The sequence below is a fragment of the Chelonia mydas genome, chromosome 3, assembly GCF_015237465.2.
Source record: "Chelonia mydas isolate rCheMyd1 chromosome 3, rCheMyd1.pri.v2, whole genome shotgun sequence".
NCBI lineage: Eukaryota > Metazoa > Chordata > Testudines > Cheloniidae > Chelonia > Chelonia mydas.
The window spans coordinates 111,820,199-111,834,259 of NC_057851.1; the positions used below are offsets into that span (position 1 = coordinate 111,820,199).

The window sequence follows — 14,061 nt, forward strand, 5'->3', positions numbered from 1 at the left end:
TTAATGGACTCCAAATTGCATGTAATTTCTCATTTGAATTTGTCTCACTTCAGTTTCCAGCTATTGGTTTTTGTTAGACCTATTTCCATTTTCTTACATCCTTTTCTTCCACATATGGATCTTGCCTTACCTTATCAATACCTTCATCACCTCAGGACTGAATTATTTCAATACACTCCGCACAGGACTGCCCCTGAAGATCACTTAGAAACTTGTGGTAGTACACAGTGTGAGCACACACTTTTGTAGGAAGGCATCTCACAGCTCTGTGCAAGCAGCGGCACTCTGCTGATGCTTTGGGTACAGATCTTTGGGATTGCCCCATATAAGAAGGTACATAGAGCCAGGGTGTGTGACATTCCACAAACTCCCAGTCTCTGATTTTAAGATATGCAAGGAATTTCATTAGTTTCAACTTGTGAGAATTTCCCCATATTCCTTTTCCCTTCCTGTGGGTTTTTTTTTTAACATGAAGAACATGATATGGCCCTATATACAATATTTTTGTATATTATATGACTATATGTTTCATATTTCTCTATTTGTGTACACTTAGTTGACAAATTAACAAACTAGTAATTATTAAAAATAGAAATGAGATACTTTATTAAATGGTCTCATATTAAATGGTCTCCAATAACACACTTCTAATATTCATAATTGTTTATATTACAGTAGTGCCTGCTTGATCTCCAGCTGAGATCAAGGTCCCACCATGATAGGCATTGCAGGAGTGATATAGTCCTTGCTCTAAACAGCTTACAATTCAAATAGACAAGGAAGACAGAAGGTAAGAGGGGAAAGGGAGGCACACAGTGGTGAGTTGACTTGCCCAATGTCACACAGCACGTCAGTGGGATAGATGGGAAAAAGATGCAGGTCTCCCAGCCTCAATCCAGTGCCCAAGCCACTAGAGAATGCTACCTCGCTCTGATAACTCAGAAGCACCCTAACAGCTAACAAATGCTTTTTAAAAATGCTGAAACCAATCTACCAACTTCTAGACACAGAAATTCATAATGGAGATATTAAGCTTTAATATGAGGACTGGTTAAGTATTAGCAACATTTCAGTATTGTGATTCTGTATAAAATACCCCCAAGTTTTGAAAAATAATTACCGTACATGCTCCCGGAAATACTGATTATCAAACTAAATTATGCTAAATGCCGTAAATCATGGCTTGCTTTTTTCATTCAAAACATCCAAATTTGTTTCATTTAAAACATAACTCCCCGCAAACTACCATTTTTTGCGGGGGGCGGGGAGGAGGGAAGGAATTATATCCCATGTATGTGGACTCTCAGTTTCTCTTCTCAGACCAGTGCATTGGAAAAAACAATTCGCTCAGTGTTCAACCAGGTAAACGATCCACACACACCTTTCCCCTCTATACCACAAGCCTCAGACATAGGATAGAGCAGACATACCATACAATACAGCAGCAGGACAGTTGCGATATTTCAGAATTCAACCATTCGTTTTCACTTGTCACATTCACAAGAACTGCTGGAAAGCGCACACAGTGGGGGTGCATTACCTTGGTTAGATTGCTTAGAGCTAGGTATTGAGAAGATAGCTGAGACACTCTGCGCATAAAGCTTTTGCTGGCAGCTTGCTCCTCCCACAGCTGCTGAGCTTTTTCTTTTAGCCTGTTGAGCTGAGGCTCGTGGCAGCTTATTTCCTCAAGGACAGACTGTAAAGCACAAGCATGTTACTATTAAGTGCGGGTGCAAAAGAGCAAGCAAAAAAGAAAGGAAGCAGCCCTGTTAACATGGAAATTCATGCCCTGGCCATCAGCAAGCATCTTAAAAAAAGGCAACAGTTGATCATTTTGCACATGATACAGACACAGAAAGGAAACAACACATGTCATCAAGAAGTGCTGAGACACAAAATCTGCCTGAGGATTGAAGTAAGCCCCAAAACTGGATGCAGCCTTTAGCTGGAGATCAGGGTGCCAGCATGATCAAGCATTTATTAGGAATTCATGACACAGGAAATCAGGCTAGGGATGGCTGGATGTGTTTTTAGGCCCTTATCACCTGTAACTTTTGTTGTTCTTTCCTCTTTGCAGGGAGGTCATGCAGTCGACTACTGCTTTCTTGCATCATCTTCTCAGTTGTGTTCAGCCAGTCCTGGAGAGGCTCAGCACTTGCTTCAAAGTCCTTCATCTGGATCTTTAAGTTCTGTGGAGACGTGATGTGCACATTTAAAAAAAAAAATCAATGCATGACTAAGTTTGCTGCAATGTTATTATGCAATCTATAACCCAAACCCAGAGGTATGCATACACGGGTATGCTAAGGTGTGAAGGGTTCATTTCAGCTCTGCTTTCTCTCCCATCCTGCACAAATGATCAGGAGGAAGGCTACGTTTGGGAGCCAGAGTGGGGAAAATGATTTTAAAAAGGACATCTTCACAGCCAAGAGCTTAGTTGAACCATTACTTTCTGATTGTAATTTGCTTTACTTTCAAGTCCTTATAAATAAGCCTTTAAAAGCCCTTGCTGACTGCATATTTTTCCTGTGGACTCCTTCCATTGGCTGAGAGGAGAATATCTAAAACAATCAATGTGGATTAAAAAGATCTAACCAGCATAATTCACGTAGTTTAGTTTTCTCTAGTTTTTTTGACTGATTTTCTTTTCATTCACTTCAGAATGAAAGATTTAGGATATGGGACTGAAACTTCTGGGTTTAGAAGGATTAATCCCCGTCCATGTGAGAACAGCACAGGATGTGTCCACTGTACTGCATGACATCTCCCCACACATCCACTCTGAGACAAAGAAGGCCTAAATCAGTGTAGCTCCATTGTCTTTGGTGCTGATTTACAAGAGGTGAGGATCTGGCCCAAAGAGTTTCCTACATTTCCTGTCAATGCAATTTAAAACTGACCTAAAAGATATTTTCTGTCTCAACTAGAAGTTAGGGGCTTGAAACTGAAATCACTGGGAGAGATTTTATGGCCTATGTTATGATCATCCAGTTTTAAGTTCTGTGTCATGGCCCCTTCTGAACTTGAAGTATACTGTGTTAGAAATTAAACATCTTTCATAGAATCATAAAATACCAGGGTTGGAAGGGACCTCAGGAGGTCATCTAGTCCAACCCCCTGCTCAAAGCAGGACCAATCTCCAATTTTTGCCCCAGATCGCCAAACGGCCCCACAAGGATTGAACTCACAATCCTGGGTTTAGCAGGCCAATGCTCAAACCACTGAGCTATCCTTCCCCGGGATAAAAACTATGCTACTTGAACAAGACATTTTGAAAGGCGCAGACTACTGTGGTGTCACATTGTATCTATGATTAAAATATTTGCTTGGGTAAATCTTAATTACATTTCAGTGGGACAAACTTGGTCTAGTGATTGCATGAAGGCCCAGATTCTGATAGCAAGGTACTATTAAACACGAGTAAGACTATTTGAGCTGGCCCATTTAAATCAGTCGAACTACTCATGGAACAAGGGTATCAGAGTCTTGCACTAAAACAATGTATTTTCATGCACCTTAGTTATTTGGTGTAGGGATGAAACTCAAGCTGTTGAGGTTGAGCCAGATTCCATCATCCTCTGTCTTGACTAGTACATCACTATGTGAGCTATGATATTTAAATTAATGGGATGACTTGTTTGGTAAAGAACTACTCAATAGGAGTAAGGGTGACAGAATCTGACCCTCTGAGCTTAGCCATTTTCCAGTTGCATCACTTAGGGGCACTTAGAACTAGTTATCATAGAGCCATAGATTCCAAGGCCAGAAGGGAGGACCACATTATCTAGTCTGACATACTGTCTATCACAGGCCACTACCACCATCCAGCATCTGTTCACTAAATCTCAACCAAAATTAGGCCAAAATATTACAGCCCACAGGAGATTAAACTATTATATGTGATAGGCAGAGAATAGGAGGGACCGAGACACAATAATACCCACTTAAACCCAGCAAGTAACCCACACTCCATGCTGTTAAGAAAGGCGACTCCCCCATCCCCCACAAGCCACTACCAATGTGCCCTAGGGAAAAATTCCTTCCTGATGTCACATATGGGTGATCAATTAGCCCCTGAGCACATGAGCAAGAACCAGACAGCAAAGCTGACCTTCCTCAGTAACAAGAAATGTAAAGCACTCAGTCTATCAAGATGCATGTAATCAGAAAGGCAAAAGAAAAGAAAAAAAAAGGTTTCTATTCAATCCATTTCCTGTTTGACTGGCTCCATACCTCCAAAGCAGATTCCTTCTGGTGCAGGGTGGAGAGAAAATTTTTCCAGTCTTCTTTAGCAGTAACAACTTTGGCCTGGATAACTTTAGCCTTTTCTTGGGGCAGAATAGTGCTCAGCAATTCTCCCTTGAACACCACAATGTTTAGTTTACGCTGGCCATTTTCACTTTCAGATAAGGATTCCTTGGCAAAAGAAATTAGCCAATTAGTTATAGATAATGTGCAGAAAGAGTTTTCACAATCACACCAACTCATGTTTGTTTAAATGCATTCCACTTTATACCCAGTAAAAATCAGAGGCTTTAGGGACAGCAACAACCTAGACCAGAGGTACCACGAGCCTAAACGAAAGGGATACTAACAAGCTCGGACTGTGTGAGAATTCATAAAATGACCCATTCTTTACTGGGATAGGATACCGCTTTGAAAATCTCAGTGTGTTGCAAGAAGAAGCAATACTAGGGATTCAGTAGGTGGCAGGTAGACTTTGCTCAGAGTAGATATTGAACGCACACCCAGGCATGGTGGTCTGAGTTACTTTGCTACTAGAGAGATCATCTTTTAGGTGACACATACAGTGTAACTCACTTGGAATCTTCAATAACCACATAGGCCTTTAAAAACAAAACAAAAAAAACAAAAAACCCAAGAGCGTAGGGGTGTTAACCCTGCTATTCGGGACAAACGCTAATTGTGGTAATTACAGTCTGCTTAGTTACTTCCGCAATTCAAGGTATTCTGCACTTCATGGAGCTATTGCATAATGTGGATATTTCAAATTCCACCTCAGAAGTACCTGTATTTCAGTTATGGGTGAAATTTCTGTGTATAATTGTAAAAGTATTTTGTGAATCTTTGGATTGAAAGGAAATATATAACTAAAGATATTTATTATGATGATGATGATGATCAGAATTGCCATAATATAAAGCTTCTGGTTCACAATTACCTTACCAAATTACTTCCAGATTAAGAAGTTATGGGCTTAATGCAAAAAATTAATGGGTGAAGTTCTGTGTTACACAGGAAGTCAGACTTGATGATCAGAATGGCCCCTTCTGTCTCTAAAATCTGTGAGTGAAAACCTAGCCCCACTGAGGTCAATGGAAGTTTTACATTATGAACCTATGAATGTTTACTGACATCAAACAGGCTAATGGATTCCTAACTGCTGGAGGGATTAAGGAATGAAAGTGAACATGGTTTCTTGAGAAATGCCAGGAAGTATGAGCAGAAGTTCTTTTATGCAGAATGCGTATACTGTGCATAGCAATCATGAATTTACGCTTTTAGGCAGAAGTTGAGCAAATGGTTATTTTAATCATGCAAGGTTTTCATGATGAATAAAAATTGCTTGTCACTGCTCGAATGACAAATGGGCTGACATTTCTGTTATTCCCAAACATCGTTACCAGAAACAGCCAAAGAATTTTCTCCTTCTAAAGTGGGATTCCTTCGATGAAAAAGTGAGACATTAATCCAACATTAAGCAAAATTTTAAGTACAATTCCAAGGGGAAAATTATCTGTTTTGGGACTTGGAATCTGCAAATAAACTATTGAAGAAGGATTAGTATTACCTTTAACTGAAAAATATACAAGTTAATTGCCTGCTGGCATGTTTGTGGTCATTTACTTACATTATAAAGATTATATTCATACATGATGAAAAGTTTGCAGAAACTATTACTTTGAAATAGTTTCAGGTACCACATAATGTTCTTGCCTTCCATTTTGTGTTGTTGTTTTACAAACATTTTCCTATTTTTAAAACATATGTTTCCCCCGTGTCACTGTGTGAAAGACCCAGATGGATGGAGGAAACTGACTATGAGTAGGTCTAAATTTAATCGCACAGTGTGACTGCGGCTCAAGCCGACATACCTGAGCTAACATTAATTTAGCTGGCTTGGGTCCCCAAGTGGTGAAGCTCTGGCAGAAGGGGTTTCTGCGCAGGCTGAACAAGCCTATCCAAAACCCTGGATAGACCACTCCTGCGCTACTGAGATTTGAGCTAGCTAGAGTAAAGTTTGCTCAGGTCTGTGAGTTTGGGTTGTAATCACACCCTGTGTTTACAGTATAGACATGTCCTACAATGTGGAAAATAGTGAAAATGGCTATCCACAAAATAAACAAACCGAACAGAGAAAAAAAATAATTCTCTAGTCCTTCTCAGTTATAGTCATAATTAGTCTTGCTGTAACAACAGTAAACTAAAAATAGTAAGTAAACAAAATTCAGACAGATGTGTTGGTTTTAAGCTAATCATGTCCCTCTTAAATCAGTATCTGATTCTGGTGCAATTACCTGTATTTTCTGTAGACTTGTCAGTGCTTCACTGATATTTTGAGGCATGTCAAAACATTTGGCGGTGGTGATTTTTGAACTGACCAGCCACTGTTGGAAGTCCCTGAAAGCTGTCCGGAATCTCTGCTGCAAAACCTCCTCTTTATTCTGACAGCCCTTTGAAGCTTGTAGACAGAGGCTGAGTTTGTCATTTTACGGAGTTAAATGAAAACAGGGGGGGATGGGAGAGTCAATTAAATACAATGAAATAGGCATTTCCACAGGTATTACACTAAGACTCATATTATATATACTTTGAGACTAAAAGCAACTGAACAATTTGTTTAGGGTTAGATTGTGTTCTTATCTTATATGGCCACGGGGGAAAAAGCCACCACCTCCTGCAAAACCTAACAGGTCTAGAGTGCATACTTCCCACCACCACAAGCAAGTAAGAGGGAGTGAGCAGAGCCTTGGCTCCACCCCCAAACTGCACCGGCCAGCAGAGCTGAGCCAAAGTGAGAGCGGCCAGGGAGGAGGGAGTAAAATGAGCAGGGAAAGAGCTGTTGCAACTTAATTCCTCCCAGGAAAAAAGGAAAAGCAGGGGAGGAATTGTGATGCTGAGTCACAGATTTTTCCCAGGGCTCATTCAGATGAGTAATACCCTTGCTAGAGCTGGGTGACTTTTTCCACATGAATAGTTTGTTCACCAAAAAAAAAAAAAAAAATGAGATTTTAGTAGACTAGAACCTCTTCGTGAATTCAACAGCAATTCACTACGTAGTTTTGGCCACTTTTTTCTCCCCCCCCAGAATTTAGGTGCTGTTTACAAAATGGCCAGTGGTGATGCTTCAGCCATCCTTATAACCCTTAGCTAAGTGTTCAGGGCACTCACTTGGCATGTGGAAGACCCAAGTTCAATTCCCTCTGTGATGGGGGCCCTGTGTGTCAAGTTGGGGTGCCCCCGTCGGTCTATTGCTGGGTTGGTACACCCTGTCGTCAGGATTCCCTGTTATGTGGGTGATTTCGGCCAAGTGGGTCTCGGCCCTGACAGGGTCACTTAACCGACTAGTCCATAGTCTCTGGGCAGACAACAGAAACAAACAGCAGGGGGGACAGGCAATAGTACCTAGCAGCAATTGGGTTGCAGTCCCTGGGCAGGTACATAAACAGTCTAGAGCCCTGCAGCCCCTAGCACGTGGTGAATTAGCCTCCTGGGCACAGCAAAGCAGCAATCAGGCTGCAGCCCTGTGGTGGCGCAAAACAGACAGTCTGTAGGCCTTACTTCCCTCTGGGCTGGGACACAGAGCAGGGAGCAGCCACTTCAGCGGGTGGCGGCTTGGCTTCCCTAGCAGTCTCTGCTGTTGGCAAGTCACCTGGAGCGTAGTCCAGGTCTTCAGGCTGTACCACCAGGAGCGTCGCAGGAACTGGAAGTGTACATCCTTCCTCCTCTGGTGCCCGCCCTGACTGAGCTGGACTGACTCCTTTTATCTGGCTTCTTCACCTGGAGCATGCACAGCAAGGGAAAGGGGGCATGGCCGCCTGGGCCCACAATGATTGGCCCGCCCCCAGCGGCGAAGTGTGGGATTGGTACACCCCGTCACACACCCTCCCCCTCAAGTCCAGATCAGACAGTTGCCCCCTGTCCTGTCCTCTCCTCCCTCCCTCCTACTCAGGAAAAGAAGTCAGCATTTGCATGGGCTTGGCCCAGGTGGTGAAGTACCTCAAATTGGTAGGGTTGGACGGCAAGGTACCATCTCATAATCCTGGCATTAGTGTCTTTCATAGAATGGAGACATCACAGGGGTGCATGACCTGTGAAAAGTTGGAAGGGATTCCCCAATAGGTAGTACCATAGGGCTTCAACAGCCCATTTCACAGCCAGTCCCTCTTTTTCTATTGTGGAATACCTTGTCTCGTGATGGAATAACCTTCTACTCAGATAGAGCATCAGGTGCTCCTCCCCCTCAGGCTCTTGCGACAGGACTGCTCAAAGGCCTACCTCTGAAGCATTGGTCTGGAGTATAAACCTTTTTGAAAAATCTGGGTGAAAAAAGACTGGCTCCTGACTTAACCACTTCCTCAAGGTCTGGAAAGCGTATTCGCAGTCCCTAGACCACTGTACTCTCTTGGATTGGGAGTTTTTCATCAGGTCTGTTAGGGGTGCTGTTAATGTGGCAAACGCTGGAAGAAAACGTCTGTAGTCGCCGGCCAAGCTCAGAAACTGTCTCATCTGCCTCTTGGTTGTGGGGGTTGGACAGTCTCTCAGAGCTTAGACCTTATCCATGAGTGGGCACAGCTGCCCCACCCCACCGTGTATCCCAGATATGTTACCTCCTTTTGTTCTAGGTGACACTTGGAAAAGCCGTATTGACGGCCAAGTCCTCCAAGGGCTTGCAGCACCCAAGTGAGATGTCTAAGATGGTCCTCCCAGCTGGTATTGTATATCACTATATCGTCGATATAGGCCACTGCATATTGCTCGTGTGGCCGCAGTAGCTGTTCCATAAGCCTCTGAAAGGTCACAGCGGCCACATGTAGCCCAAATGGCATGGTCATAAATTGGAAGAGGCCGAACAGTATGGCAAAAGCTGTCTTCTCCTGGGAAGCAGGAGTCAGGGGAATTTGCCAGTATCTCTTTGTTAAATCGAGAGTAGATATGAGCTCAGCATTCCCCAACTGTTCCAGAATCTCTTCTACCCGTAGCATAGGGTATGCATCAAACCAGGAGATCGCATTTACTTTTTGAAAATCTATGCAGAACCTTGTGAACCAGTCTGGTTTTAGAACAGGACTTCTCCACTCACTATGGGACTCTTCCATGACCCCCAAGGCTAGCTTCACCTCAAGTTCTTCCTTGACGATGCCCCGCATCTTCCAGGGCAATGACCGGTGATGATCTCGCACCCTCTGTCCTGGGCTCATAGCTATGTGATGGTATGCCATCTTTGCCCGTCTGGGGTGGGGTGATAGAACAGCTGGAAAGGACTGGGTCAGTCGTTGCAGTTGTTGTCATTGTTCTTCATTGAGCTCCTGCCCGAAGACCACTGTTGTGTCGATGGGGGCGGGGGGTTCAACGCGTCTGGTCCTAATTCAGGGTCAGCCAGGTAAGGTGCAATTAGCATGCCCTTCTGGGCCCTCCAGGCCTTTAAGAGGTTGATGTGGTACACTCTAATATCGTGTCGCCGTCCTCGTAATCTACCAGTCTCACTCTTCGGACCACTTCAAATGGTCCCTGCCATTTGGCTAACAGTTTGGACTCAGATGAGGGGAGTAACAACAAGACACAATCACTGGGTTTGAAGGTCTGGAGATGAGTTCCCTGGGTGTATCTCTGCCTCGGGTCTGTTAGGCTTTCATTAGATTATCGTGGGCAAACCCACCGAGCCTCTTAAGGTACTCCCGCAGCTGTAATATATATGGAACTGACCCTGTAACTCGGGACTCTTGTTCCTCCCAGGTTTTGTGAAGGAGGTCCAGGATCCCCCTGGGTTGCCTCCTGAAAGACAGTTCAAATGGAGAGAACCCCTTGGACACTTGGGGTACCTCCCGTATTGTGAACGGCAAGTCAGGTAACAGTTTATCCCAATGTTGTGGGTCGTCGTCCACGAATTTACAGAGCATTGATTTCAAGGTCCCATTAAAACTCTTGACTAAGCCATCGGTCTGGGGATGGTAGACAGAAGTCTTCAGGGCCTGGATGTTTAGTAGCTTGCATAGCTTCGCCATTAGTCGATATGAAAAGTTGGCGCCCCAATCTGTCAGTATCTCTTTTGGTATCCCGACTTGGGCAAACATTTTCAAGAGTTCCTTTGCTATGACAGTTGCAGTCGCAGCCTCAGGGTATCAGGTTGCATAGTCTACCACCACCAATATGTAGCGGAACCCCGAGCCGCTCTTCTCGAAGGGCCCAATTAGGTCCATGCCTATCCTCTCAAATGACACTCCTACCACTGGGTGGGGGATCGGGGCGCCTTGGGTATCCCTCTGGGACTGGGCCTTTGGCTCTCTGGGCAGTAGACACACAAGTCGCTCTCTTCCCTATGGATGCCGGGCCAGAAAAACCTAAGGGCCACCTGGCGTGGGGTCTTCTCTCACCAACTGCAGCAGGTCACGCCGAAACTTACATGGCACCAGTGTTGGATCACTTCTTGCGTTTGCGGGTTCTTGGTCATCCAGTAAAGGCATTCATCGTGGACCTCAAAGTGTGGTCCCTGGGGTGTCTGTGGATTGGCGTCCCCTTCCTCCTCGGTTGGGGTCAATTGCTCCCACACACGACTCAGGGTGGGGTCTTCTCTTTGCTCTCCCAGGAAGTCCCCATCAGTCATTCCCGCTTCACTTCCAGCATCTCCCCTCCTGCAGGGCGTGGTCCGGGGCCTTCTGCAGGGCAGGAGGGTCTCTCGTCCCATCCTTCTTCTTCCTTCTGGCCTAGGTCCCCTCACCCATGGCCTCTGGTTTGTTTCTGCCAATGGACGGCGCACCCATTCTTGCAGGATCTCCCTAAACCAGGACCAGTCTTGACCACTGTTCCCTCTAAGCTGTGCGCTTGCACACAGATCTTAAACCCCGCGCACATGGTGAAACACCGCAAGCACTCCAACTTCAGCGGCTTCTTTTTTTTTCTTTTCCTTCGGTGGCGGCACAGAAGAAATTTTTTGTGCACACGGCCTGTTAAAAATTAGAGGGAACATTGGTCTTGACCTAGGACTGCGGGATATGCCACCTTTTTGGCCAGACCGACCCGGCATGTCTCCTTGAGACTGCCCACCTTTAGCTTTACCTTAGTGGCGGGGTATAGTTGTACATCCCTGTGGATGTACTGAAGGTATATAGGGCTTCTGTCCAGTCCAGTGACTTCACCAGATTGGCCCATATGAGAGTTGGGCTGCAACCCAAGTCAATAAGACTGGATACTGGAGTGCCATTGACCTGCATAGGGACTATCAGTTTTGGTGAGCATCTTTGCCAGGCCCGAGAACCTGCTACCCAGACCTGGCCATAATTGCAGTCCATGAAAGGTCAGTGCCATCTGAAGTGTCCCTTCTGGCCACACTCATAACATCGACCCTTCAATGTGTCGGCCTCGGAGCTCTGTGGCACTGGCCCCAGCCTCCAGCTTCCCTTCCCGGTATACCCCATCACCCTGTTGTCAGAATTCCCTGTTAAGTGGGTGATTTCGTCCAAGTGGGTCTCGGGCCCCCTGACGGGGGTCACTTAACAAACTAGTCCGTGGTCTCTGGACGGACAAAACAAAACAACCAGTCTGGAGCCCTGCAACCTCCCAGCTGGGCCAGCAGTGGCACTTGGTGAATTAGCCCCCTGGACAGGGGAAAACATCAGTCAGTCTATGGCCCCTCGGTGGGGCAAAACAAACAAATAGTCTGTAGGACTTACTTCCCTCTGGCCTGGGACTCAGAGCAGGCAGCAGCCTCCTCAGCAGGTGGCGGCTTGGCTTCCCAGCAGTCTCCGCCATCGGCAAGTCTCCTGGAGCGTAGTCAGGCTCTACCGCCAGAAGCACTGCAGGAACCAGCAGTGTACGTCCTTCCTCCTCTGTTGCCCACCCCAACTGAGCTGTGCTGGCTCCTTTTATCTGGCTTCTCCACCTGGAGCATGTGCAGCAGAGGAAATGGGGCATGGCCACCTGGGCCCACAATGATTGGTCTGCTCCCAGCAGCCCAGTGCGGGGTTGGTACACCCCGATACACCCTCTTCTGCCTGATGTGAAAAAGGGATGCGAACTTGGGTCTCCTACCCTGCAGGAGAGTGTCCTAGCCACTAGATTATGGGATATTCTCTCAATCTCTCCTGTGGAAACTTTCCCACTTTGTATAAACAATTAAATAATCATTGAAGCAGGGATTTGAATTCGATTCTCCCACATTTTTGGTGAGTGTCCAAATCACCAGGCTATAGAGTTATTCTCACTCTCTGTCTCTGGCCCAATGACTATCTGTTGTCATTCACAGTGCCAATTCTTAACCATTCAAAGCTGAGTCTTATGACTCAATCAAGGCCTTAAAAAAAAATTGGCAATTTTTTTCAACCTTTATTACCATCAAGTTTAAGGCAATCAGTAAATAATCCACTGTTTACTTGTGAATTTCTAACTTATGGTATCCTAGATCAAAATGTATACGTTACACACACAGAGTATTGTTTAACTTATATAAGATGAATGCTTACCTATTGTACTCTTTAATTAACCCTGAAACTTTTGCAGAATAGGTACTCAGATCCCTGGAAAATCTACAAAGGTCATTTAATTGAGTCTTGAGCTCTTCTGTCATATTCTCTGCCTTTGTTAGAGCATCCAGTGTTTCCTGGTGGGGGGGAAAAAAAAAAACAGTGTGAAAAGAACTGAAATTGTGACTGTTCAATACTGTTGTCAACTAATTTAGATGAGGTGTGCCTTACATTGTTTGTGCTGTGTTAAAGCGAGATTGTACCATTACTCAGAAAAATGGGATGTGTACCTTTTTCTCAGCGCTGTCACTTTTAAATAAAGAAATTAATAAAATCAACACAGAATAATTTAAACGTTAAGATGGGCAAAATATTTGGTACTTCTGCAAAGAAATACTGTCATATACAGTTCTTTTGTAAGATCTGGCCAATATTTTCAATTCTGGGTGCCTAAAAGAAGGCTCCCAAAATCAAATTTAGGCACCAAAACAGAACTTGCCTGATTTTCAAAGGTGCTGTGCACATCCTGTTTCCATTAACTTCCAATGGGATTTGCAGGTGTTTGGCACTTCTGGACAGTCAGCTTCTACTTAGGTGCCTAAATATGGACTTAGGAACCTAACTTTAAGTATCCATATTTGAACATTTTGGGTAAATTTTTCAAAAGCACATAAGCGAATTAGGAACCTAGGCTCCATTTTAAAAAATTCCTAAAAAGTCACTTCTGTAAACGGGACTTTGGACACGTTTGAAAATTTTACCCTTTGGCTAAAATTATTAGGGCTGAGAAAGTACTGGAATTAATCTGAAAATACTGACTTGAATTCCAAAGCAAATTTCAATTCAGCCATGTTCATTACCCAACCATGCTCCTCTTCTGAAAATATTTTAGTGTTCAAGTTTTTCTGTGTGTGAATGCTTACGTAAATTCTGTTTTTTCTCAAATATTCTCCTAAAGCAAATTTCAAAGTCTACGTCTGACTTTAATAATTGCAATATATTTTTGTTGGTAAGTTGCCTAAACCATCCCATCAGAGAATAGAAACAATACTGTCTAATTTATGTAAATATGCATAAGCAGAATGTGTGATGAATGTGGGGTGTTTGGTCCAGGTTATTAATCTGTAACCCAAAAAGTGATAGATGCATTGGACTTCGAAAGGGAAGCAGAGTTTCACCCCTTAACCCACAGGCCACACACAGAGACAAGACCAATGATTACCATTCACTGAGAATGAACGCGGTGTCAAAGTACAATGTCACAGTGAGTAGTCTTAATGGCACTAGCCCGCTCTCCTGGTCAGGCTGGGGAGGAGTTTTTGAGAAACCCTCAGACTCACAGGGGAGAATGTAAGTGTGT

The 14,061-nt window shown here is 44.4% G+C and overlaps 1 protein-coding gene across 1 annotated transcript in view; it reads right to left on the bottom strand.

Moving 5' to 3' along the window:
• SYNE1 (spectrin repeat containing nuclear envelope protein 1) overlaps positions 1-14,061 on the bottom strand; it is a 497,076-nt gene that overhangs the window by 237,301 nt on the left and 245,714 nt on the right. Inside the window, 5 exon segments of the mRNA XM_043543166.1 lie at positions 1,541-1,696; positions 2,046-2,189; positions 4,234-4,416; positions 6,540-6,717; positions 12,702-12,838. Of these exon segments, the coding sequence (XP_043399101.1) occupies positions 1,541-1,696; positions 2,046-2,189; positions 4,234-4,416; positions 6,540-6,717; positions 12,702-12,838 (798 nt within the window).